At 40.7% G+C, this 26,996-nt stretch overlaps 3 protein-coding genes across 7 annotated transcripts in view; all 3 read right to left on the bottom strand.

Annotated features, from left to right (window-relative positions):
• Nucleotides 1-118: 118 nt before the first annotated feature.
• snrpd3l (small nuclear ribonucleoprotein D3 polypeptide, like) lies at nt 119-2,576 on the bottom strand. Its single transcript, XM_020081573.2, has 4 exons — nt 2,414-2,576; nt 1,509-1,645; nt 642-834; nt 119-343 (listed from the first exon to the last, which is right to left on the bottom strand). Exons 2-4 carry the CDS (start codon nt 1,632-1,634, stop codon nt 279-281), a joined length of 384 nt encoding a protein of 127 aa, XP_019937132.1. The 5' UTR covers nt 1,635-1,645; nt 2,414-2,576; the 3' UTR covers nt 119-278.
• A 1,075-nt stretch (nt 2,577-3,651) lies between these two features.
• adora2ab (adenosine A2a receptor b) lies at nt 3,652-11,369 on the bottom strand. Of its 3 annotated transcripts, none has more exons than XM_069513377.1 (6): nt 11,131-11,327; nt 10,323-10,357; nt 7,817-8,311; nt 7,514-7,645; nt 6,102-6,205; nt 3,652-5,712 (listed from the first exon to the last, which is right to left on the bottom strand). In XM_069513377.1, the coding sequence occupies exons 3-6, from the start codon at nt 8,014-8,016 to the stop codon at nt 4,763-4,765; spliced, it is 1,386 nt and encodes a 461-aa protein (XP_069369478.1). In that variant the 5' UTR covers nt 8,017-8,311; nt 10,323-10,357; nt 11,131-11,327; the 3' UTR covers nt 3,652-4,762. The 3 variants fall into 3 exon arrangements, with proteins under 3 accessions (XP_069369478.1, XP_069369479.1, XP_069369477.1); XM_069513378.1 differs by having other exon boundaries at nt 10,296-10,357; nt 11,131-11,307; XM_069513376.1 differs by lacking the exon at nt 10,323-10,357 and having other exon boundaries at nt 11,131-11,369.
• A 1,312-nt stretch (nt 11,370-12,681) lies between these two features.
• bcr (BCR activator of RhoGEF and GTPase) overlaps nt 12,682-26,996 on the bottom strand; it is a 75,178-nt gene continuing 60,863 nt past the window's right edge. For 2 of the 3 annotated variants that reach the window (XM_069513155.1, XM_069513154.1), the window contains 16 exons: nt 26,162-26,283; nt 25,578-25,743; nt 25,231-25,350; nt 24,898-24,973; nt 24,533-24,637; nt 24,111-24,185; nt 23,916-23,957; nt 23,471-23,568; nt 22,470-22,601; nt 19,907-19,966; nt 19,446-19,555; nt 18,822-18,961; nt 18,106-18,240; nt 17,834-17,939; nt 16,690-16,852; nt 12,682-16,596 (listed from right to left, as the gene is read on the bottom strand). In XM_069513155.1, coding sequence (XP_069369256.1) covers nt 16,507-16,596; nt 16,690-16,852; nt 17,834-17,939; nt 18,106-18,240; nt 18,822-18,961; nt 19,446-19,555; nt 19,907-19,966; nt 22,470-22,601; nt 23,471-23,568; nt 23,916-23,957; nt 24,111-24,185; nt 24,533-24,637; nt 24,898-24,973; nt 25,231-25,350; nt 25,578-25,743; nt 26,162-26,283 — 1,740 coding nt within the window. In that variant the 3' untranslated portion in view covers nt 12,682-16,506. The remainder of the gene's footprint in view (nt 16,597-16,689; nt 16,853-17,833; nt 17,940-18,105; nt 18,241-18,821; nt 18,962-19,445; nt 19,556-19,906; nt 19,967-22,469; nt 22,602-23,470; nt 23,569-23,915; nt 23,958-24,110; nt 24,186-24,532; nt 24,638-24,897; nt 24,974-25,230; nt 25,351-25,577; nt 25,744-26,161; nt 26,284-26,996) is intronic. The other variant, XM_069513156.1, reaches the window with a different exon arrangement.

Consider the following 26,996-nt stretch of genomic DNA (forward strand, 5'->3'; position numbering starts at 1 on the left):
TTTCTTTTCATCCATACTTGTGCTGCCTTTCTTCACCATGATTGTAAAGCACTTTTGTTCAACACCTGTTGTTTTCAATGTTTTATATAAATAAATCAAATTCAAAAAGACTGAAACATCAAATTGACATGTTTATTTTCATTAAAAAAAAAATGAAATCAAAGCAGTAAACTGCAAACAGCACAGGACTGCAACAATATCCAAGATATCCAATCCAAAGAAGACAAAAAAATCAAAAAGACTATACAATGTAAAAATCTTAAACACAGATGTCACAATTATCGCCTCTTCTGGAAGATGTTTCCTCTTCCCATTCCACCACGGCCTCTGCCTCGAGCTGCCACTGCAGACAAACCCAAAGACAACACATTTAAATACAAAACAAAAACCACTCTAACAGACAGAGTGCAAGTAGTCTGAAGTGGAAAATGTATTAAATTCTTCTTTTTGATGTTGAAACAAGTCTGACTTTTATAGGATTGTTACCCAGACACCCAGGGAGCCATGCACCGCTCCACTAAGATCGCTCACAGTGTTTATTTGGAATTAGTTGTAATTATGCTGCACAATAATTGATAGAATGTGTGAACTGCAGGAGTCAAGAATAACCACCAAGGAATCTGATAAATCTTCCCACTCACCTTGTGCTTTGAGAATAGCTGCCTTTCCTCTTCCTGCACCAGATCCTTGGTTCTTGTTCTTCATACTCTTTAACATGGGCGCATTCTTTAACATGTCTGGTAAGATCAGGAAGCGGATTTTGCTGCCACGAATGTAGACTTGTTCCAACTGTGCCACCCGGCCATCACGGTAAGTCACTGTGATATTAGACATCTGTAGCAATGGAAGGAAGATGTTAAGTTCAGCTGCACGCAGGTAACATATAGTTTACTATTTTGCAGTGTTAGAGTACATTTTTAGACTCAAACGCAGCAATACACAATAAGCTCCATGAATTAAAGCTAGATAACGATCCAAACCATACTGTTGAATAGTGGTCTTTCAATAACACAGTTAATTTTTTTCTAACCATCTGAAGTGGTTCAACAACTTGGATTCTAGATTATAACGAGTACTGCAAAAACTGCTGTCCATTGTCACTTCTTGTAAAACGTATACTCAATATATCTATCTTCAAACACAATCATTTAGACAAGAGTAAAACACTGAGGTAATATCTCAACAAAATATGTAACAAAGATTGAAACATTCTGATATAAGAAACAGAGGTAATTTACAATTCCCACTGGGAGGGTAGAGCAAATATTTCCACTTTAAAGATTATTACATTTATGAGAATGATTTTCTGTAAAACCAGGAGACTAAATTAAATTTGCTGCTGCAAAGCCCAATTTTCACTTGGAATCAATAAAGTGTCTGATTCTGACATAAGTAATCTAGTAATCACTCTCTGAAGCAGCTTACTTCCCTACAGACACAGATAAGTAGGATATATAAGTAGTGTCTGTACTGGGGTGGCGTCCGTGTTTATAGTGTTTAAGACCAACCTGGCAGTTCATGTTGTCCTCCGCCTCGATCAGCTTGCCCCTGTACACCTCTCCGGTGTTGGTCTCACAGGTCACGATGTGTCCCTCTGCTTCATGCAGAACTTTGATTGGTACGCCGATGGACATTTTTCAACTGTCTTCATGAAACACAAGTATTGAAAGAGCATGTTAACATACATTCTACCCATTATAATTAATTCTATGCTAACTCCCACCAGCCAATCCTGTCTACTGTACAACTACTCAAAGTCCATTCGTAATGATGGAGGCTCCAAAGATGTTGGGCTACAACATCATCTTGTTTTTGTAGCTGGTTTTAATTTTACAGCAAAACTTTTTTTTTGTTTAAACGACAAGAAACCAGGAATCGGCTCAGATAGACTATACTGTTGTGTGACTCCATTGGTAGCATTAGCATCTCTGTGCTGCCGTAGCTCTGGTGCTGACACTACAAACACTCCTGTGAGGACGGGACCACAGTTGCAGCCATCACAACGGGTTGGTTCATACTAATGTTTAACGCAGTGTAGGAACAGTGAACTTCAAGTTTGATAAGAATATGACGAGTGTAATTTCAAGAGGCAGGGGGAGCTACCTACTAGCTAAAGTAGCCACGTTAGCCGGCTAAGCTAATGTATAAAAACGCAGGAGTACCGAACCAGAGCAAAGGTCTCCACACATTATCTGAAGCTAGTTGTTGCTACAACCTACAAACCAACATCCAGCAGGATCTAAGTTCAATTGCAAACATTTGAATTTCTAACTTTAACAGTTGGAGCTCAGATAATAGACGGAGCCATGTTGGCTGCGTGAATGAATCAAGTGCAACGCGCCACAAGGCCAAACACGAGCGTTGGCTAAGCTAAGCGCTAACACAGATTTATATAAACGAATAAAACTCTCACCTGGACTCTGGTGGAAACAGGTTTTGTTCGAGGTTTAATTCTTCGCTCTACAACGTGCTCTCGTCGATTTCGCGTCTCTTTTTGAGCCTTTTTCCGCTTACCCACAATGCAACAGAAGTCGGGTGAAGTGCTTCCGGTGGAATCCCGTGGTGCATCATGGGACTTATATTTTTGAGCTCGGGTAACCGGAGTAGTGACGCGTGTCTTATTTTCTGAATTGATTTCTGTGACATGTGGCCTCACAACTATAGTTTGATGCAAAGGAGAACAACTTTTTATTTGATGTATAAATTAAATGTACTAGAAAGAGGCCTATTGGGTTTCAGTGGTGGGATTAAACAAAGTACATTTACTGTTATTGTGCCTAAGTACATTTTTCATGAATCTGTTCTTTACTTAAAGGTCCAGTGTGTAAGATTTAGAAAGGGAACTATTGGCAGAAATTTAATGTAGAATAATCCTCATGATGTTTTCACTAGTTCGTTTCATCTAAATTGTATGAATTGTAGTTTTCTTTACCCCAGAAAAGGCCCTTTATATTTAAATACTTTAGATTTACATCGAGGGGACCCTCTCTACGGAGGCCGCAATGTTTTTTACATTAGTCCAGACTGGACAAACTAAAGACCTTTTGAGTTTTTATGACAACTGAAGCTGCCACGGGTTCTTTTTCATTCATTGGGAGGAGAGGGTGAGGTGAGGGGTGTTCGGCTGCAACATGCAATTTCAACACTAGATGTCACTAAATTCTACACACTGTCCCTTTAAGTAGATTCATTTTCAGGTGCAGGATAATATTCCATTTCCTTTTTTACAAAGCATGTCGTTCTTTATTAATGACAGAATGTGTACTGTTCTTTTATCAAACTAAATATACAGTAGGCATAGTTAATGAAGTAGGTTTCACTCTGGAAGTACTCTTAAGAACTTTATGTTTAACTTGCTTTTACTCAAGTAGAAAACTTAATGTAGTACTTTAACTTTTTAAGTAAAATGTTTGAATACTTCCTCCCCCACTGTTTGGTTGTATTTTTACTGGATATCATCCTCCTCTGAATCCTGCCAGAGTCTGTACTCACATGACAGATAGTGGAGTCTGTGAGGCAGGACTACATCTCTGATAGCACTTTATGTATTTTATCACTTTTATTGTGTACAAAACAAATTACTCAGATTTGAATTTAGTTTTATGAACCTTTATCTCAGGTTTCTCAAAATAGTACAAAAAAAAAAGCATAAACATCAAAATGAAATGGCTTTATTGATTTGCATACGGCTGTAAAACGCCACAAAGTGTAATAAACAACTGATATGTATATACTCATTCAATAAATACACAGTACGTGAGCTAGAAACATACCCATATATGCTTTTTCCTGGATTTCTGGAAAGCACACAAGTGTTGCTTAATGCAGGTCCTGCAGTGAAAGGGCCTCTAAATGAGGAGAGCGAAGGCATAATGGCATAATAAAAGACATCATCAAATGAACCTTCATTTGATTTCCATTGCATTAGGCCCATTGACTGGCGTCAGCAGCCAGGCCGCTCTGTAAACACCTCCTGTAGAGTCGTCTGTGGCGTGCGTATGTGTGTGTACTACAAGCATATGGGCTGATATTTGAATAGATCAAGAAAGCTTTGTTTTGGATGTGTGGTAACTGGCTCAGTGCCTCTGAATCATATGTCACTTAGTTGTTGTTGAGGCAGCAACAGACACGTGTTGCCCGGCAGTTATCAAACCAGCATCATCAGGTGTTCTTTGGCCATCCAGCAGTTTGAGAAATGACTTTTCAACAGATCTATACACAAGAGATAGTGCACACCTTGAAATAGCTGTCAAACATCATTGTTTTCCCCAAGCTCGCTCGTATCACTCAGTCCAATAGTCACAATTATCTTGAATAAACCTCATTAAAAAGTGAACAACTGAGTATTACAGACATAACTAACTCTCCAGTGGTTATAAATAACACAGATGACCATGTAAAAAATAATGCAATATTATCGTGGATTTCAGGGTTTAAAAACATATACAGTGGATACCAGGCAGTTGAATGTACTTTTATGCACTCCAAGATGCAAATTGTTTAAAAGACACCTACAAAAAGGGATTTTCTTGTGGGAAAATGTAAGCATGAGCACATTTCTTGTAGATTTAATCCAAATCAGAGATCCGGGTTTTGAACAAAGTAACAAAGCAAAACAAGATGACAACCGAAAGAGGAAAAACAGCTTTGCTGCTGCTGTTGATCTGTTGCTGTTTCGCTCATCCTTCGTATTGTCATATTTGCAGAATGTTATATATTTTATGGCGTTAGAAACACAGTTTATATATCCTAAATCTCTTTGTCATGAGACTTCTGTAAGCTCTGCACAGCAGGCGCAGTCCATCTGTTTTAAAGAGCCAGCGTGAACATTCACAAAAGTGATGCCACTCCCACTGTCTGTTGTTACTCCAAAATATGTGATTGACTCTTTTCTATCCTGCGCAGCAAGTCCCATGATGCACGGCAGCGGCTGTGTTAGTGAACTGCTTTGTATTTGGTGACCGTTGAGTGTGTGGCCACCTGGTGCCGAGTCTAACTTTGTGGTCCAGTGGCAAGATGCCTCCTGGTTGGCTTTTGTCTGTTTGGAACCAGAGTCTAGGATGTAATTGTTTACTACAGTGCCACATGATGTCTCTTTACTGGTGCGGGAAAAGGATGAAGGTCCAATGATGCTGCTCCTGCTGCTACTAACACCTCTGTCGTCACTATGCCCAACCCCAAGCCCATGCACATCCCCCTGCCCCAGGATGTGCTGGGACAGGATCCTCCGGAACGTCTGCCTAAACTCCCGAATGCGGTAGGCATAGATGAAGGGATTCACAACAGAGTTAGCATGGGAGAGGATGATGGCGATGTTCATCACCCAGATGTGTGGGCGACTGCAGTCCTGACACATGTGGTTGAAACAGTTGATGATGTGCAGTGGAAGCCAGCAAAAGGCAAACATCCCCACAATAATGGCCAGTGACTTGGCAGCCCGCACTTCCTTCTGCAGGGTTGAGCGAGGTGAGCTCAAAGGCGAGGATATCACCGCAAGAGCGGGCGTGTGCACAGCTTTGAGACCGATCACTCTGAGCTGGTGCCGCGCGGCCATGAAGATGTGGGCATAGATGACCAGCATGACCAGCAGAGGCACCAGCACACAGCCAAAGAAGTTGAAATAGACCATGTAGTCCAGGGTGACCACTCCTTCAAACAGGCACTCGCACATGCCTTTAGGGCAGCTGCTGCTGCTCCTGTTCGCGGTGGCGGCTGTGGTGTTCAAACATGTGAAACAGAGGCAGGGGGATTTTGTGTTAAATTATGGCAACATTGAACGAGTACAGTTTGGGCTTTAGACCCCAAATTCTCGAGTTCACCTCAGTAATCATCTCAGCTGGGAGTTAGAAAAACTGACACTAGTGGGAAAATGTCATACTGTAGGTCTGTTCATTTTTTTGGTAGAAAGGGGTTGTAGCTTAAAACAGGATGTGGTTAGAAATAAAGATTTTCAGATGTCATTGCTTCAAACAACGAAACTCAGACATTAAACTATCTTCTCAGAAACCAGTGTATCAGTGCTTGACTTCATACCTTTCTACAGTGTAGTGTAAGAAGATTGAGAGTATGCATTTCCATTTGTCTATAGATGAATCACCCACCTGAGTTCCAGCCCAGCATCGGAGTCAGGCCGATGCCCACGGAGAGGACCCAGCACAGGGTGATGATGCCCTTCGCCCTCTGCCCTGTCACCAGGCTGTTGTACCTGAGAGGACAACACACTAATACATGAGGACCAGCTGCCTTATCTAACGCCATAATGATCATATCTGCAACAAAGTCAATATGTGGTGATTCAAATGAGGACAAAATGGTTGTGTATTCAAGCGTGAGTGAATTATTCATTTAATAAACCAAAGAAAGATATTAGTTGTCCTGCTTTTCTTTCTTTATTAATGGGCGTTAGAAACAGAAGACAGCGTATGAGAGTGCTGCCATTACTGGAAAAGTACATTGGCGGATCTGCAAGTTTACTTTCAATTTGTAACTTGATGCTATAAAAACGGGGCTGGAACATCATGATGGAGAGCTCCAACTATCTCACCATTGATCGAATGCGTGTATCAACGGTCCCAGATTGCTACTGTGCAGACTTTGGCTCCAAATGGGCAAGATGGCGGCCAGATGTTTTAGCTTGGAGACGTCATCCATCTTTATTTGCAATCTATGTTTTGATGGCTTTGTAATTCAACTCTGACTCTTTTTTTAGGCTTTCCAGTCAATAATAATAAAGTTCTCTCAACTACTGATGAATGATTTATTTTCTGTCGTCTCTGGTGCAGGGGGAGCACACAAACACATACAGGAGCTGTTATGCAACTGCTTATGCAAATGTGTCACCTGCTGCGGTTTACCCATGAAATATACTTTCATGACAGGAGTAGCGCAGCGGTGACCAAACAGTCGTGGGTTTGATTAAATGGAACAGGAACTTTCTTATGAGCCGCAAAAACAATTGGGCTCTCATACAATGTTATTTGAATAGTGTAGATTTACATGGATGGAGCTTCAGCAGAAACGATTACTTTCAACAGCATGAAAACAGGAACCCCGTGACACCAGCAGGGATATACATCCCTTTAAAAACTCAGCAGGCCAGAATAGATTTATGCTTGTTTGTTCGTTGGAAAGATGACGCAAAAACAAATCAACTGATTTCAATGACAATTGGAGGAGGGGTGGGGAAGATCAAGGAATTCGTTTTCACTTTCTTTAACATTGTGAGATATTGACACCATTTTTCCATATAGTAAAAAAGAATGTTGATAATCAAAGAATGTTGATGAAAAAAAAATCAGGCATATTCAGGGTTTGGGTTAGCTTGATTGAATGTAAGGAGAGTATCTTGACAGAATGAAAAAGAAAAATTTCCAAAAAGAAAAAGGGATTAAAACTTCACCATGTAGCACAAAAAACTTAGAAAATTGACCTGAGTATGGTTAACATGACACTGTGGAAATCTGCATCCCTGTGTTAGTTTTCAGTGGAGTGGACCTTTCACTTCTCCTCTCACCTGAGCGGGTTCTTGATGGCGATGTAACGGTCCACAGCGATGGCCAGAAGGCTGAAGATGGAGCTCTGGGTGAGCACGAGCACGAAGCAGGCGATGAACAAGCAGCCATAGAAGTTTGCACAGAAGCCGATACTGCAAGAAAATATCACAGGTTCAGAAATATGGTATTAAAATCTAGTGAAGCTGTTTTTCTTGAATTATTGGCCCAAATCAGTCCCAGAGCTTTAGTGTGAAATATTATGCTTTTATTTAGGATTACATTGAGTTTTAAAAAGGTTAAGAGGTGTAAAAATGAAATGATACCTGATGGTGATGGCGAAAGGAATTGCCAGCAGCCCTACAGCGATATCAGCCACAGCCAGGGACACCAAAAAGAAGTTGGTGATGCTCTGCAGGTTGGAGTTGAGGCAGACGGCCCAGCACACCAGGATGTTTCCAGCCACAGCCAGGCAGGCGATCGCCAGCTCCAGGACAATATAGACCAGCTGGTCAGTCCTCAGCATGGTGATGTCTTCGTCTGCTTTCTTTGCACTGTCATCCCACTCACTCAGCTGCCCAACGTGTTTTGAGAGAAAATAACTGCTTGCCAAACCCGTTAAGTGAGGTGTGTGTCACTGGGGGACTGCCATGACAGGAAGTTCCCACCACACACATCCCGCCTATGAGGCCTGACTTCACACACGCACGAGCGTCTGTCAGCCTTCCTCAAACCGCTTGGTTAACTCTGTCACAGATGGCGGCAAAACATCGAGGACAGAGCGTCTGGGAGTTTTGTCACACAGCTACCAAATTAAGAGCCTGTAGAGAAACGAGAGGAAGAGGGAGAACACAATCTCAGTGGTGGAGCCTGAACAAACAGATTGCAGGTCACCACACACCAGGTCAGAAAAGCCATCTATCTCTGGTAGACAGCAGGGGACAATTTATTCTCCACACAGGGCCAAAGCAGACAATCCAACAATGCACCTTTTATTCCAGTTTCCCGAAAGCCTTCCACACACTTATCATTCCCACCACTGACATCATATTCTTCCGAAAAATCACTGATAAATACACAAAATGAGGGTCCTCAGAATTTGAGCAGCCATTGCACCATAACAGGAAAACTGTAAAACTATCCCTGCTGCATTTTCTCAGGGTATTTAGCTGAATTCCTCTGTAGTGTAAGCAGATTAGAGTGTGTTATCACAAACAGGGGCTCAACCTCAGAGAGCCTTCGCAGAGGTGAAGAGTTTGAACAAAATGTAGGTCAAGTTGTCCAGTTCATATGTGCACAACAGCTGAAGGGAGACAGATGTGTTATCATCATTATTATTATTATTATTATTATTATTATATACAATCTCTCCAGTGGTTTGAAATGACTGAAATAACACTATATTAAATTTAATGTCAATTTAAATTTAATTTAATTGCAAGAGCGGAAAAATGTGCCAGTTTACTAAGTCTTGGTTCAGATGATGTGATCCAACACGCTTGTTTGATTTCTCAGTGACCATTAAAAAAAAAAAAAGCAAAAAATACATATTTATGAAAATGATGTTTAAGAGATCCATATAAAATATAGTTTCTCTTATGCATTTAAGTTTGAAGAAATTACTTTCTGTCAATGTAATTTTATATACGACATAATAATAAAGAATAATTAATATAATTAATTATATATATATATATATATATATGTATTAAATATATATATATATTACTTTGTTTTACGTCACAGGAGATAAAAACTATATATAGTTTTAACCCCAGTGCAAAATTTAAGAAATCCAAAAATTTAAGAAATTCAAATATGAGACATAGTTCCCATCAATGTCTGTGGTGAGTAATAATCGACAAGATTGAATAAAACCTCAACTGTTTTTCTTTTATCTGGGTGTCTTATGTTTTCATATGTCACAGAATAGGAATTCCCAATCCAATGTTTATTCAGTCCCATTGTTAACATTAATGATGAGACATGGTCCTGTGATACGCTGGAGACGTGTCCAGGCTGCATCCTGCCTCTCGCCCGATGACCCTCAAAGGATAATTGGTTTAAATAATGGATGGAGGGATAGATGGATAATGAGACATACATTTTTAATACAAATGCACAACACATCAGCTCAGACGTGTCTGCCTGCTGCTCGATCGCTGAACACCGATGGACTCGCTTCCAGTGGATGTCTGACAAGTTCAACTAAGAAGTTTTGACTTATGAAAGGTTAAAATATATCGGCCAAATTCAATTTCGCTTCAGTTATATTCAGTCTCTTCTAAAAACGATATTATTTCTAAATCTCTATCATTTTATTTTAGAATGATTAATATAGGGTTAGGGTTATTTCTTTTGATTCCAGGCTTTTTTCAGGCTATGGCAGTTCAGACTTTTACATTATCAAAGCTTTTTAAAAGACCATAACTACACTAGGTGTACTAGTGTTGAAAATATAAAGAGAACAGGAAAAAAGCAATTCATTATTTTCTTGTAACTTCTCATACGTTGTTCAAATCGACCTCTTTTGGTGACATTTAACCCAGCGACTCTCACTGCTCTGATCCTGATTGGCAGTACATTGGACCAAAGTCCCATTTTCTTCTTTCCTCTATTGTTCTTCGATTAAAACCTGCTCACATCAGCCCGGAGGAATTCAGGGTTTATCCAGCAGGTTTGGAAAAGCTACAGCAACCCAAAATATCAACATTCTAAAAACTAGGATGTGGTCAATATTTTTGGTGAAACATTTTTACACTCAAAAATCCCAAGTAAGTATGTAATGAAATTGTTTAAATATACCTTATGAATTGAGGAAATGAAACTTACAAGAAGCACGTTGATCAGAATAGCTGCATTCATTCCTGTGACATATGAAAATAAGTTTATGCAAGAAAATGAGCAGATATAATTGAAAAAGGCAGATTTAACTGTAAATTAAACTTAGAAAACTTAATATATGTACATTTACTGAATGTTTTTAATAAATTCAGTACATTCAATTACTTGTGACTGTATTTACTCTTCACTGCGAGAGTGAAAGACAAATGTAAAAATAAAGCAATCTGCACACATTATTATTTGAATTAATATCTATTTCACCAGATCATTTCTAAACCTACACAGGCAACGAAACAAAACAAAGGGAATCACTGTGCTGCAGGTTTACAGGTCAAAACCCACACTTTAAGCTGTCACATGCTCAGAGTTCTTGTTTGACCTTCTTCCAGTCGGGTGCTTTGAATACAACCGCTCGCCCTCTCCATTAATACACGAGGAGTGATATACAGTATGTGCTCAGAGGCCTTGGAGGAAGTGATAAGAAAATAAACATCCTGCAGGAGGGGATCTGTAACTAGCCTGTCAATCAATGAGGCAGCTCAGCTCCACCAAAATCACAAAGAGAAGCTCATGTATTAATATTATTATCCTTGTTATTACTGGAGAAAGCCCTGTGTGTATTAGGTAAAAGAATAAAAATTTGATAGAATTTGAGTATATATAATTAAGAAACAGTTGTTTTAGTAGCTATGTTGCTTTTAATCTGTTTCCCCCTCACGTTACAAGATGATCCAAAGCTGATCTGACAGAGTTTAAACATCATAAACAAGTTAAAAAACTGTATTTATCTCCTTACCTGATTGTCGTGTTGAAAATAAAAGTCTTTCCATCCAGATGCTGAGAAACCTCAGGGTGTGGAAACAAAGTGAATCTTAGAAAAAGAAAAAGCTGTAAATCCTCTGACACGATGCTGCTACTGAAGATCTGTGAAGTTTGAAGGTGCACACTAGGAAAACACGCCTCTCTCTCTCTCTCTCTCTCTTTCCCCCTCTCTCTCTCTCTTTCCCTCTCTCTCTCTCTCTTTCCCTCTCTCTCGCTCTCTCTGTCTGTGGGTGATAGGAGGTGGGCGGGGGTCACTTCTGGTAAACACTTGAAATAACTTAAACGATGACAGCTGGTTGAGGGATGACAGATGAAGTGAAAAAAAGGAGAATAAATTAAAAAAAAGAGATCCAGTTAAAATAAGTTAGTTCCTGCAAACTTAACCAGAACGTGTGTAACCCTAACCCTTAACCTTACCTTTACCTTAACCTTACCCTAACCTTAACCATAACGTGTGTAACCCTAACCCTTAACCTTACCTTTACCTTAACCTTAACCTTACCTTTACCTTAACCTTACCCTAACCTTAACCATAACTTGTGTAACCCTACCCCTTAACCTTACCTTTACCTTAACCTTACCCTAACCTTAACCATAACTTGTGTAACCCTAACCCTTAACCTTACCCTAACCTTAATCTAACATAAAGATAACCTCAGCCTAACCGACCACGAGTCGATGCTGCATGTTCCTTACTTCACATAATCATCTTATTATTCATTTGTTGGTATTTCCCACTTCCCCCATAATAGAATTTCTTTGTGTGTTTGCTGTGCACACTGTGTGTGTGTGTGTGTCTGCAGAGTTTTGGAGTGATAACTCTGGTCCATTTCAACGTTTCCCTTCCACCCCCACAGATTGTGATGTGAGTGTTTTTATATTACAGCTCTATAAAACGAACCCTATAAAACCCACTGATATCATTTCCACGTGTTTTTAGTTTCACTTGAATCATTACAGAGGAAGCTCGCTCTAATGTTGACTCATGTCTTTAAGCACTGTAAAGAAGTTCAATGTGTAAGTGTAATGTGTAAGTGCTGACTGAAGTGACTCCTATCAGGACTAGATTTACCCACAATGCCCTCTGCCAGTAGCACACCGCATCACATCAGTCATCACAACTTCATATTCTCACGATTAAAAAACTCCATTCGTCATTCTATCCAGTGCTGGCATAAGTCAGTTTATTGTTTAGTGAAAAGGAAATTTCACTGGCAGATATGTTGGCAATAATAAAATATGTGAAAGAGGTAAATACATACATTTGATTAGTGTCTAAATATGAATGTTCTGAGTATTTAATTTATTTAACAAATGGGTCAAACTGAAAAATGTGAAAGTTTACATGTGTTATTTCTATTATCATTCATTTCAAATGTGTTTTTCTTTGCTCAGCTGCAGCTCTGCACCATTTTGTGAATGATAGATGAGCTCATTGTGAATATTTGGACCATTCACTGTCTTCCCCAGGTTCAGCTTTCGTAATTCTCTCTATAAAGAAAATTTAAAAAATGAAAACGTGCCATTCTATGTTGATACAGGAGATTTTATTTAACATTTTTGTGTACAAACATAGGCTGCAAATGCCTTCCAAACATGTTTGCCCTCAGAATACAGTATTCCTTTTTACAGTTCTACAAGCAGAACATTGAATATTCAACAGGGAACAAGAGTCAAAATAAGTCGAGGAGGGTAAAAAGAGAACATGTTTGTGGTTGGTCAGCAAGTCTCGTCCTCAGCTTTACGGATAAAAGGAGAAACGAGCATTTTCCCTCAGAGGTCGACGTATCAGAGTATAGTGGCTACACAGGGTCATTTCAAATTCTACTTATTAAGTGTATGAAAATGTTGTGATCATTTCCAGGTGTCATGTACAATAAATGCAAAATTTTTTGTAACTTTCATATAGAGCAATATGTTCCATAGTTTCAGGCTATTGCACAGAAAAAACTAAACCTTTCTTTTGCCTATGTTGACTTTTCCATGTGCAGAACTGAGGTTATGGAGGGAACCGTGTTATGGAGGGTACATGCAGATACACTGACAATCAACAGACCAAAAATAAAGAATCAGATTTTAGATTAATATAGGACTTTTTTCCCTCTTCTACCATATACTGACAGTTTGGTTTCTTCAAAGAGACTAGAGGTGAACCAGATCAATCTTTAACATCATCATCATCATCATCTAACGCCAATGGACGCCACAATAAATAAAAGCCAAAAACCCCAATTTAAGTACTCTCTAGTATAATACATATTATACAACGCTGTGGAGAAGTAGGAGAAGTTTGAATCTACTTTTTTTGAATTGTTTTGGAACTTTCACCTGCTTTTCTCTAAAAACCAGAAAGCTAAACAATCACAGTGGCCAGTCTGTTGTACAAGACAAACAACTACAGAGAGGATGATGTTGGACGATGCAGGAGTCGGGGGGAGTTAAAAAAGGTGTTCGCAGTGGTTGTGATTCTGAAATAACTTTTAACAAGATGTTCGATAAGCAGACTGTAACATAAGACTTTTTTTTCCCACATAAAAGACCATTTTTCCAACATTAATTCAGTTTTCCGTGACATTATATCATAAATAAATAGATCCAGTAGACCTTCTTATAGCAAACTAGGTTAATAAATACAAATAAAAGGCATTAAAGGAGCTGAGACTTTTTAAGAGCTAACAGAAACATACTGTAAGGGCAGGAGATTCTGTCCTTTGCCCCTTTCAGACTGACACAGTTTGTTTTTACAGCATCACAGTCGAACGAGGGTGGCAGAAGTTTACAATATGAGCTAAGACCGTGCTTAAGTTTAAGGTCCTGTCTTAGCTTTTTGTTTAAGAGATGAGGGGTGTGTGGCCGTCCTCAGCAAAGGCAACGGGAGACCGGGCGACGTCTCTCCGGCGTCAGCGCGTGTTCGCTGACATTTCTTTGACCACAGGCGCTAAAACCAAAGGAGGAGTGTCGAGGCACGATAGGGCAGACGAGTGTAGGCAATCGGGACTTGTTTCTAAAAGTGATGCATGAGCGGAGGAGCTGATGAGTGATGGATTCAATCCTCGAATATAGGCGAGGAAGGATTGTGAGCATGCTACACAGGCCAGAGTTGGTGGAGGTGCACAGTGCCAGTATAAGAAAAGTGCACGAAACTGTGCTGGGAATGAACGCAGTGACACTTCCAGAATAAAACCTCAATCGTTTTTCATGGGGGATGATGAGTGATGGTGTTTTCTTTAACATCTATAGAGAAAGGCGACAGAAACGTCTTTTGGGCGTCAAATTTTGAGCGTTGATATGTATCCAAAAAGGAAAGACTCCTCTCGCCAGTAAAAGTCTATGGACATTCATGTTAAAAAGTTCTTACCTATGCCTTCGTGTGATATCTTACAAGCCCTTTACAGATCCATTAACATAATAAGATGGTTTTGAGCTTCATGCCTATGATACTGAATATATGGGAATCAAACCATGACATGTATCCTTAAATGGGCGGGATAGTGACACGCTGAGATAAACCAGATTCTCGTGAGGTAACAGCGTCCCAAAGCCAAGTGTGTGAGGACACGTTTGTAAACAGAGCAACGAGAAGCCAAAGAAAAGAGAATAAAAACATGCCTGCATGTTAAATCAAGGATACAGATATGTTGTTTTAGAGTAAAAAAAAAATCTTAAGAGCTTTTCTTTAACTTGGCCGTCTTCAGGCTCAACAGGAGGGAGGACGGGGACGAACAGTTGTCAGGGCATTTGAGTGCTGAGAGAAATAAAATAGAATAAAAACAAAATGAGATTCCTTCATTAAACCAACAGGTATGCTCTTCAATGCACATAACTGCTGAGTGCTCAGGTCACTTGAGTTGTAATAAATACAGTAGTTCTAACATTGCATGAGTGCACGTCTGCAGCAACAGATTAATAGAGACAATGTCATATATGTATGTGTGTGTTTTATGACATTGCATAATGTCTACACTAGACAGGCGATGGTCTCTGGACGCTCTGCTGAGGAACACCCAGCAGTTAAAGAGCTTGTCCCTTTTCCCCAGCAGCATACAGTATGTAACTACAACATATATGTGTGTGTGTGTTGCCTTCATGATAAATGAGTAATAGATCGGCTGGACAGAACAGATGAGTAGTTTCTATAAGATCAAGGCTAAATCCTGCTTATTTCCTGCAAGACTTAAAGTCAAGGCTAAGACCTTCCACTTCCTTAATCAAACCCCTCAAACAAAGTTCACATAAAAACAAACCAATTCATCCCCCAGGCCCGAAAATAAATTACAGTAATAGCAACAATGATTAAATTGTTAAAAAAAAAAGAAAATAACTTTTTTTTTTTTAAAGATTATGTACAAACTGTAACTGTAAATACAACTGTTCCTTTTTTCCTAGAAACAAACAAACAACATATGAATTTGGCAAAGATGTCCTATGTTACAATAAGAAGGACATTTCATCGGCAAAGATATGAACACAGACGACTCCTATGTTAGAAAATATATTGCTTCCTGGGTATTTACGCTGAAGACTACCTGGAGACACAAACAACACATGTAGGGAAAAATCTTTGCGGTCAGACAAACTGCTGGCAGTCAGGTCGCAGTTTATTTCTAGTCATCATGTTCCTCTTCTATCTTACAGTCCTTCTTTGAGCCGCCTTGTTCCGACTCCAACTGGGTTTTGTTTACGCTGTAAACACTTGAACATTATAAATGTCTGCTTCCCCCGCGGCTTTTGTACCACAAAGAAAAAAGCCAGTGATGCGGCAGCGCTGGACGTTTGCTTTAACTCCCACAAGTGGCGCAAATGTCTCCCTGGTCGGAAACAAAGCACTGAGATCATGTAAGACACAAGTAGAATTTTCCTCAACGTGGACGTAGAAGGACGTCTGAGACGAATAAACATGTTTTGCGAGAGTCTTGACTTGGATGATTGTCCCCAAAAAGAAAACACAGATAGAGAACAATGCCCAAACACAAAGATACATGGAGATTGTGATATGTTGAGTACGAATCCAGAAAGTTTTTCGCTCTCTTCAATGCTAAGACCGACAAAGGGCAACATGGAGAAACAGTAGATGTCAGACACACCCACAAAATCACTGAGGAGCAAGGAATCATACTAAACATGAGCGGTATGAAAACAGAAGACCACACACTGAGCTCCAGAGGCTCAATGACGCCCTCCTGTGTAGAAGGGCGGGCATTGCCACAGACAATCCTTAACCAGCTGCAAGAGCCTAATGGAATCTGGTCAGTCAATTAAAAAAACATACAACTACAGGCTCAGTTTGAGCCAAAGTCTGTCTCGTCTTTTTCTCTCCTTCGTGGTCAAAGTGTCACAGCCAGTGTTTGCTCTATACTTCAGTGGAGAAGAGGATGCTCTGTCGTTTACTGTCCGGGGTGGGGATGGTCTCCAGCTGGAGGAAATACAGCAGCACCTGGACCTGCAAGGGGGCGACAACAAAAATAAAAATGTTTGCAAATTTGCAGACAAAACTTCAAGATATTCAAAGAAACAGTGGATCTGTGAGCGTCACCTGTGCCATGACTTCCAGAGACCAGCTGTCCCCCATGCTGATGGGCTGCGTGGGGTTCGCTGGGATCTTGCTGTCCTTCTCGGAAGGCCTCAGCAAGGTCGGCCCGAACACCGTCGCCAGGTTGTGGAGCGACATCTTGTTGATGCATTCCTTCTCTGCCACCCTGAGGGGAAGAGGAAGACAGAGGAGTTAATCAGTGATGCACGTAGAGGGCAAGGACACAGGCAGGTGGTGTTAATGTGCAGTCATGGAGCTGTGTGTTCAGTGTGCATGTATGAGGATGTCAGAGATACTAAAACTCTTGCAGAAGTGGATTTCTGAGAAAGAAAAGGACAGTTGTTCTGGATTTATCTGCTCCAAGTGAAACAACAGATCGATTTGTCTGAAGACAGAAAATTAAACAATGTTTTTATTCATTAATCATTGAATTGATCTATTAATCAAACATTAACATTTGCTACTCAAAGCTTCTAAAATATGAAGATCTGCTGCTATTCTTTGCTTTATTTCAAAAAAATTAATCTATTTCTTTATTGAACTATTAGTTGGACAAAACTTAAAAAACAGAATCTGGTGACACTGTGATTGTGGTTTTTCATAATTTAAAAAATACAAGTATATTAGTTCCTTCTTGTTTCAATCCCCTGCTTGTTCCACTGCATATTTAAAATGGAGATCTTCTTTATAATCGAGCTGTAACCTATTACCATCCGGCACACACTCCTGTAATGCTTTCATACAGATGCACTTTGTACGAATTGTTTGTGCTCACATAATGTTTGAGCGTCTTGTTGTAGAAAGTCCCCATGGCAACCAGAGGACATTTTGCAGTTGCAGCATCCCACAGTAGTGATTGCGTTTGCTTGAATATAATTAGAGCAGCATCAGAGAGAATGCTGCACATATTATTTACCCATTTATCACTGGGAGAAACAAAAAATAGAACTAAAATCTTTCAGGAATCTCAACGTGTGTGTCAGCTCATGTATTTTTATGTTATCCTGTTGATCTGCAAACCTCGAAGTTTCTATTCAAGGATTTTATTTGCTGTAGCGACTTTTGGTGCAGAGCTTCTCTCCTCAAACTTCTGATACATTTTTATTTGTACATATTATAGAAGCATGTTGTGTGTTCAGGCGTATACCTCTTCAGGTGATCCAAAAGAAATAGAAATGTGACCAGGTTGGGTTCCGGCAGCGACAGCAGTAGGTTCAACATGCAGCTCTCTTTGGCAACACTATCAGACAGGGCTGAAAGAAAGAAGAGAAATAAGTTTTTATATAACCTGTAAATGAAAAGAAGAGATATAGAAGATGTAGCTGCTGCTCCAGGGTCAGTAACTGCTCGAATAATTAATTTAATAACTGATAATAAGCGGTGAGATGTGTTGATTATGTCAATAACTTGTTGACTTACTGATGCCACCTGCGAAGTTGGGATAGAGATCATCAGTGAAAAGAGGTTCCGGCAGCTCTCTGAAGTAGAGCTTCAAGGTCCCAGCGATGGCGTTGACGTCCATCTCGCTCATCATCACTGACACGTCTTTATTATCTGCAGGAGACGACAAAAATGTGAGGACGAGAACGACAAAGAAAGATTTCAAGGTAGGGAAACACCTCGGCACAAGCAGGCAGTCACCATGCTGCCAAAAACTGTCAAACTTCACAAAAGATGCTTTAGGTTCATTAGTAAAAACACCAGCACTCAATGCAAATGTAGGTTCATAAAGGAGTTGGTCTTTGTTAATCATTTCACACCAGAGGAAACGCTTCCTCTTCACAAACTCACAGAGCTGTGATACTGATCACCTGATCAACACAGAGAGAAAGATTAGAGAGAGAGGTCCTGGCAGCGATGATCAATATATCCTCTCGGCTTTCTCCCTAGAAACGCAGTTCCAGTAAAGACAGTCACAGTGTTTGCAAATACAAAGTGGATATCGTACATATACAAAAACTTCTCACAAAGGTTCAAATATAATGTTTAGTTTTTTTCTTTCCAGTAAAATGGGAAAATTAATATCTGGATGTTTACAAACGGCAGCGCTGCAAATGTAACAAACCAGATTTGAATTCAAAAGCTTTATTATAATAAACCTGTGCAGACTGTGTTTTGATGAAGGCTCTACTCACTGGTATCGAAGGCCGTCTTCAGGGCCTGAATATCAGTGGCCACCCCCGAAACTCTGTAGATGCCCACCTCCTCCATTCCCCTCCTTTCAATCTCCTCTAGACACTGCCGGACGATGTAGGGCACCTTGGAGCGCTCTCGTCTATGAGAGAAAGAAACACAAATATCAACAACAACATGCAAACACTTGATTGTAAAGAAAACACTTAGAAGTAGTACTGTGAGTATAAGGAGGATGATGTACAAGTGATGACAAATGAAGGAGGAAGCAAAAGAATGAAATGCAGGAGTTACAGCTGTGTCTCAGTGACTGAAGGCCCAGGAAATACCTCCGGCTCTATACTTGTGTTTCAGTTTATTGTTTCATCTACAATGCTAATTGATCTTTGTAAATCTAGCTGGATGTGTCACTTTTAGCCTGTTAGCATGCTGATGCTAGCATTTGGTTGCTGCATGCATGGCTGTGGACTCTTGTCTTGTTAACTGATGGTCTGTGACGTGTTGTGGAGAAGACAATGTAGATAACTTGGAGGAAATATACAAAAAAGAAAACCACACATGCAAAAGGAGGCCCAGAATCGAGCCCTGAGGAACGTCCCTGGCTTCTGTCTAAAATGTCAACTCACTTGGTCACTGTGGAGATCTTGATTCCAAACACACCCATCGGTTTCCGCGAGGGCATCCTCTTCAGGCTGAACTCTCGGCTGGTGAACTTTATGGAGAGTTTCACCTCGATCTGACACAGGAAAAAAGGGCTTTGAGCTAAAACAGGTTTACAGAGTGAGAAGCCATGAGCACAAGCCTGGAAATCCATCTGCTACAGATTCCAAGGATCTGGAGGAAATCCTCTCATGTTAAAACCAGGTGTAGACTTAACAGACAAATCAACTGCTAAACCACATCCTGGAAAAAGTTTACTATGTCTCTCTGCTATGTGCCACAAATATGCAGCAACAGTGACGCCTAATATGAGTATTTTGAGATAGCAGATGAATCTGAGATCTGACTGCTGCTGAACAGTGAGGAGGGGGAGGACAGGACATCAGGAAAATAGAAGAAAAACCTCAGATTAACGTGACGGACTCACCCCGTTCATGGGAATCACTGTTCTCTGCCAGTCTTTGCCTTGGAGAGTCTGAGGGTCCAGCTTAGTGGAGGGAACACAAAGGGAGAATATATGTTATTTCATCTGAACATTGGTATAAACACATTTCATTACAACCACACAATGACGCAGACATGCTGAGAAAAAGGTCACGACTGCTGCATTCAAGTCATCATTTTAAAGTTGCTTTGATTGTTTTTATTCACAGATCATGAAACAATCATGTTTATGAGTGTGGGAAATGTTGATCCTTCAACATTATAAGGGGAATGTATGCGTTCTACTGAGTGCCAATCTAGTGCTATTTCGGTGCAGATGCAGACGTAATTTTACTTGACCTCTTAAGGACACGTCTCGCTATTTTCCCATCGACCCCTCCACCTACGCGAATTCTTACTGTTTATCTTCTTTGTTAAGTGAACTTATCTTCTTCTGCCCTCGCCCTATTTCTGTACAGCTTGGTTGTGTCAACATAGCAGAGCATTAAGTTACGACTGAATCAACAGGACAAGTCTTTCCTCTATTTTAGTGGAATGTTGTAAATGGTGAATGAGCCACTTCCTGTCCCTTTACTGTGTTTTCAGAAACACAATGTAATAAATATCGTTTATTGAAAGAGACTTAATTCACACTCAAATCGACAGAGCACGCAAACACACACATAGACGCACACAGACACAGAATACTGTATGTTGTATGTTTACCGAGGCTAAGCCCCATCTGGTTGTGTGCAGAGCTGGATTGTGTTTATCATAATTGAATCTTTGGCTCTTTGGTTTGAGCTGTTTTATCTACAAAAGAATTACATTCCGCTAAAAAACAACAAAGCCAAACGATCTCCTCTTGCTTCCTGATAAAAAATGTTTTAAAAGCTCAAGTTTTTGGCCGACGGATATTGTTATGTCTTCTCCGGGCTGGAGCGGTTCTGGAAAGGTTCAGAGAGCTGTCTACAACGTGAAAAAAACTGAACCCTGAAGGCAGAAATTAAGACAAACGCATGAGCAGGGACAGTTTATGTGTGAAAAGATGAGAGGAGACAAAAGCTTGTTGAGATGGAGGGAAGAATAAGAAACAAAGGACCAGGAGGACGAATGAGAAAAAAATTATAAAAACAATAATCTGCTAAAATAATTTCAGATTCAACTGTTGCATATACAGAAGGCAGCATTTCATTCAAAGCAAATATCAGATTACCCTCATGCAAAGTTCATGGGGCTGATCTGTGAAACGTGGGATTTAACAGCCACTGCAGCCTCTGCTAAAGAGAAGGAGTGGCTGCTTCTCGCCCCAGATTTGTGACAATGCAACTTTCTCACTGCTCTGGGTGCTTGGTTTAGAATGACATCATCCGTTTATAGCGGGGGATAAACAAAGGAACCACTAGGTGGAGCATGTGACCGTAACTCAGGGTTTGACAGACGACAAGCAAAGAGGAGCCGTGTGAAGATGAGGTCGACAATTAGAACAGAATTCATTCTATTATGAGACATCATGTAGATAATGTATTAGTGGATCTTTTAACCCGTATAAAAAGTTGCAGTCATGAGCTTTTTCGAAAAGTGTGTGCAGAGATTACAGCAGAGTCCAAATCACCCACACACACACGGAAACACACACACGGAAACACACACATGGAAACACACACCCGTGCCCTGCAGTGAGAAGCATGTTTTCAGTGGCACGGGATCAAAGTAGACACTCGTGTTTCCTGCTGAATCTTTTTGTCTCTCTGTGCTGTATCTGTCTGTAGTGCTGAGTGACACAGGCGTTATCCTGCAGGCTGGCGTCATGTTAGGAACCTAATCACAAGCTATCAACCTGCAACTATCCACCCTGTCAGTCTCATGGACCCGACTCCTCCGTACACTATCTGAGTTGTTTTTTAAGGGGTGGCTGTTGCTCAGGAGCGTCGTCCAGAAACCAGAAGGTCAGTGGTTCCATCCCCAGCACCTCCAGTCTGCATTCCTAAGTGTCCTTGGGTAAGATAGTGAACCCCGACATCTCGGCTGACAGTGAATGGTGTAGGAGAGAATGCTTGTAGTGTAAAATGCGATAAGACTGGAAAATACAGTGCATTTACAGTTTTTTCAGGGTCTATTACTCGATATTTTTAATTCTTATTGACAGATAACCTGACTGGATGATTTCATTTCCACCTGTGCAGCACAGCATTTAATCAATCACCTTGATGAATGTTTTAAACACCAAACCCTGGCAGCACGATGACAGATCGCTGACATGAAAAGTTAAGATTTGTGTCACTCTATCAAAAACGCAGTAAATCTTAACTGAACAGAGTCGCACAGGATCACTTTTCAATGTTCAAATTAAACCCACAGACTTTTCTCCGTTTAACCAGCCCCTCGCCGTCCATTACGCATTTGGGTAATGAACCTAATCGGCCAATTGCCACATCGTTAACCGAGCAAAATAATATGGATTTCATGCTTTGTGGAAGAGGGGGTGACATAACTGCCGATCTGTGATAAATCATGATGCGTCTGCTGAATGGAGGGGGGGGGGGGGGGGTGACGTAATGTCATACCGGGATCTGTCCTTTCCCCATGATGCGGTCTGTGCTCTCTCCATCCTCTTTGTTCTGCTTGGTCTTGTTGTAGCACTTCTCGTAGCAGAGCAGCCTCAGGGTCTGAGAGCCCTCCAGCTCAATCTCAAACTCCTGAGGGGAAGAAGAAGAGGAGGAAAACAACAACAACCAGCTGTGAGGAAGTTATTCTGCAATAAAATGACAAGCGCAGAAACAGGAATAACAAGAACGACAAAGATAATGACAGACTGAGATTATACCCCTGAGGAAAAAACAGCAGCGTCTCCCCTTTATTTTAATGCCTGCATGCCACCACAAAGCACAGTTGACCAACATTCCCTGTAATTATGTAAGGGAGCGCTCTGCATATGGTTTGCACATTGTTCTCGGACCCACACTGTGTTGGTTCAGTTAGCATGTGGACAGATGTGAGTCATCACCAGCAGCTCCTCATTAACTGATATTATTTCCACTTCGCTGAACAAAATCCTCGCAGAGTCTTCGGGGTCACGATGGAAAACGAGCTGCGCTGCCAATGAACCCGTCCGCTGATTGTGTCTCAAAGCTCCTCTTCCTCTGCCATGCCAACCTTCCACATCCAGCTGTGTCATCAGTATACGTACGTGTATGTGTGTGTGTTTGCAGGGGCTGCAGATGCTCCATGTGCGTTCTGTTAGACATCTTTGGATGGGCAGCTAATTGATTTACAGTACAAGATGTCAGATATATGAGAGGCAGCTTCATCTGCACCGGGACTCTGCCAGAAGCTTTTTATTACCTCAGCTGAGGACGTCATGTTTTCACCGCTGTCTGTCTGTCTGTTAGCAATATTACACAAAAATAACTGAGCGGATTTTCACGAAACTTGGTAGAAAGATGCAGGGTCTACTACTTTTTTTAAAGGGGACTGATATCTATGAGTGTGTGAACTTTGGAGCAGCTTGGTTGAGTTTAAGGAGACTTTGTGGATGTTCGTGCTCTACTGAGTCGCAGTCTCTTACCTCGTTCCATTTGGGTTCAGTGGTGTATCGATACACTCTCGTCTTGGCTTTATTTGAAAAGAAGCCAAAGGAATCCACCTCCATTGTGCAGTAGAGATCTAAAAGGGAAGAAAGTATTCAAAATGTATCAGACGTACTGTACAACTGAACAGACTGAAGAGTTTGGTGTGGGCCAACATTTGATGTCTGAAACCCGACCGAGCCCGGAGATGAAACTAACCAGAGTCCAACCCGAAACCAAAAGGAATCCTCCTTTTTATGTCTTAACCCGACTAAAGCCCAGTGTAGTGGAAAAATCATGCAGCTGGTCCAACCAATGTGATAAAACCCAAACCCAACAGGCATCCAGCTTTTTGTGTTTGAATCCCACCAGAGTCAGGCATCCACAATCTAATGTTCATGCAGCAGCAGCAGCTTAAGAAATTCTAAGAATGGAAACTCCTACAAATTTTCCAGTTGTTCACGTCGTGAGTCTTTAAAGTTGAACCTAAAATGAAATTAAATTTTATGGGACAGGGAAAAAAAAGCTGCTCATCATTATTTTCCACTTTGAAACTGATAGGAACAGGGACAGGAACTCATTTAGCCTGGGATGATTATTTTCTGTTGTTCACATCAAGGCTAAAGGTGAGTGACTCACTTAAGCTCTGTTTGAGGCCGGAGGCAGAGTGGACGATTACATTCAGGAACCCGCAGAGGCCGGAGGATTCATCCTCTGGAAAAACAGTCAGCGAGAGAGAGGGAGAGAGAGACAGAGAGAGAGAGAGAGAGAGAGAGAGAGAGAGAGAGAGAGAGAGAGAGAGAGAGAGAGAGGACAGAGGAGGGATTAGAAAAACATGCAGATCTCTGTTTGTTTTGGAGCAGAATCAGATTTCGACATGTGGCTTAAATCTCTTTGTACTTTTCATCTTCATCTCACCCACAGTGATTTATCGTTAGTGAATGATTTACAACAGAGATGGAAAACACTAAACGCCATCTACCACTTATGAAAAAGATTCATTTAGCAAAACAGTATTTAAGCTTGAAAACAAATTTGAAATACAAACATTAGTAACGTACCTTCTTTATTGATGCTGAGTGGAATGTGGTGAACAGTCTGTAGTTTGACACAGGAGTTGGTCAACATTTGTAACTCCATGGACGTCAAGGAGGACGTTTTAAAACCTAAAGAAAAAACAAGGACTTTAGAAAATCAATGCGATTATATAAATATGTGTATCACAAAGAGAAACTGTTGGTGTTCTCTGTGTTTTCCTAAAGGCCAAAACATTGTTTTCTACTTCAAGGTTCTTTGATTAGAAGTTTCTCAGAACAGTAAAAAGTATCAAGTTCCCAGGATTTTGTTTTTGGTGAAGACAAAAAAACAAAAAAACATCCTGGTTTGAATTGAAAAATGTTCAACGTGACATTTCTGGGACACGTACATTTCTTCTGCTGCTCTTTGATTATCTCCTTCCACTCGGCACGTTCATAGTCAGATGACATCAGGAAACCGTAGCTCTGAAATATAAACACACAAAGACAAAGGCTGTTATTTCAACAGCAAATAATCTGGGGAGGGGCAGATTGGAACATTACAAAGGACACGGTTTATTTGTGACAAATATATAAAGTCACAATTTGAAATGTGTAGTTATATATTCACATTTTATAAAGTAAAAGATCAAGGAGATTTAATCTCAGGGAAGATTAACAAGGGAATATTACAGAAAACGAGACAAACAGAAGAAGCAGTTTAAGACAGAGAGCGTCATCACCTTTCCGTTCTTGTTGTAGGCGCGGAGCGGCATACTCGGAGATGTTAGCAGGAGAAGAGACTCCTGTTCGGACAATTTCTTCCTGAGCCGGTCGATGACTTTTGATCCCTTGTTGGCTCTCTGCAATCACAGAGGAGAAAACTGTTCACACATACATTTATGCAGAAAACCTTGAAACAAACCACTGATGTTGGATGAAACCCTGAATATGTATAAACCAACAATTGCCGTGCTTCAGTTTAAGCTGCACAGTCTTTTTTTCTTAGTTCCTCAACAGCTTTTATTGAAACAAGCAATATGACGGAGAGGAAACGTCTTCCAGTGTCCTCGCTGTGGATCCACTTTACCTTCTCTCTCTGAATCTCACTGCGGAGGTGTGAGATCTTGACCTTCATGGCATCGAGCTCCTCATCGGGGACCTGGGGGATGGTGAGTGGTTCGGTCTCCTCTGGACCCTGGAAGGTCAGTTCGGTCAGGGGGATGTACCACTTACTGTCGTACTGCTGGCTTTTTCTGCAGCGGCAAAAGGAGTCAGGGAAAATGAGAGAGGATGTGTGAGGAGAGACAAGTATAAAAAGAAAAAGAGGAATATAAAGCAGGTATAAAAGGAGGGGTAGATTGATAAAAAGGGATTAAAATGAGGCGTGAAGCAGATAATGTAAAGGGATAAATGGCGTAATATTGAAGAATTCTTGGCTGCGATTTGATGCCAGAGAGACATTTACCTGCGTTAAATGTTTATGGATCATAAAAACATCAAGTGAGGACCTTGAGGAAAATCGTCTTTTAATGAGATCATGAAATCCGAGACCTAAATATGTGTTTTGTTATGACATAAGGTTTAAGATATGCAGCCACATTTTCAGACACCTAATCACTCCCCCCCGTTGATGTATTTCCTATTTTTTACTGTTGCAGACTCATTTCTTACCCTCCGATCTGTTTTTTCAGTTTGGCGCAGAGCAGCAGATCCGTGAAGAGGAAGACGTGTCGCAGCTTCCTGGCTCCTTCCACCAACTCCACCATGAAACTGTCCCTCAGCAGCTGCCTGTTCTGTGGGGAAGACACACAAACACAATGTGCCGGGTCAGGAACAAGGAGGTTTAGGTTTTAATATCATGATATAATATAACAGCAGATGAAAATAAACGTCATCAAACATGAATATTTTAATACGCAGGTCTTTAAAATAGGGAAAACAAGCTGTAATGTTACTGACAAAGCATTTCTAAGAGTCACAACTACGCTTTATTCTGTGGACAGGACACAGTTAGTTTTCAGAGTCTTTGTGTTGCGGCTGCATCTAAAAGCTTTATCTCTCCTCCTCCTCCTCCTCTCCTCCATAGTCCCCAACCCATGTTCTAACAGAGTGAAATCTGGAGGAGACAAAGCGAGAACAGAGAGGAGGAAGAGAAGGTTGATCTTCATCAGAAACGTCTTCTCCACTCAATCGTTGGTGACAAAGCTCATGAGCAACCTGCTCCTATTTATTGAATAACAACCAAATTATTAACAAAAAGGTGTCGGGTGGTGTTATAAAAAATCTTTTGTCATATTCTGACATAATCATTCATTTCCAGCTCACGGAAGAATGACTGAGGGGATTGGCGTGATTTCTGGAACCTGATTACTGACGTCAGACTATGTAATCATGTGTGCAATTTTAAATGTGGCCAAAAGGGGGCAGTGATGTAATTTGCCAAAGCAGAAAACATGTACAGTATAAAAAGACAGGGAGGAGTCACATGTCAAACCACAGCTCAATT

Source organism: Paralichthys olivaceus, chromosome 18, assembly GCF_024713975.1.
Source record: "Paralichthys olivaceus isolate ysfri-2021 chromosome 18, ASM2471397v2, whole genome shotgun sequence".
In the NCBI taxonomy this organism is placed as follows: domain Eukaryota; kingdom Metazoa; phylum Chordata; class Actinopteri; order Pleuronectiformes; family Paralichthyidae; genus Paralichthys; species Paralichthys olivaceus.

Excerpts from the sequence above, each read along its gene's own strand:
- snrpd3l (XM_020081573.2), bottom strand. The coding sequence starts at position 1,634 with ATGTCCATCGGCGTACCAATCAAAGTTCTGCATGAAGCAGAGGGACAC. Across the intron at positions 835-1,508 it reads AGGACAACATGAACTGCCAG|ATGTCTAATATCACAGTGAC; the intron begins GTTGGTCTTAAA and ends CCATTGCTACAG. Across the intron at positions 344-641 it reads AGCTATTCTCAAAGCACAAG|TGGCAGCTCGAGGCAGAGGC; the intron begins GTGAGTGGGAAG and ends GTTTGTCTGCAG.
- adora2ab (XM_069513376.1), bottom strand. The coding sequence starts at position 8,016 with ATGCTGAGGACTGACCAGCTGGTCTATATTGTCCTGGAGCTGGCGATC. Across the intron at positions 7,646-7,816 it reads CCTTTCGCCATCACCATCAG|TATCGGCTTCTGTGCAAACT; the intron begins GTATCATTTCAT and ends ATTTTCTTGCAG. Across the intron at positions 6,206-7,513 it reads GCCATCAAGAACCCGCTCAG|GTACAACAGCCTGGTGACAG; the intron begins GTGAGAGGAGAA and ends TTGTCCTCTCAG.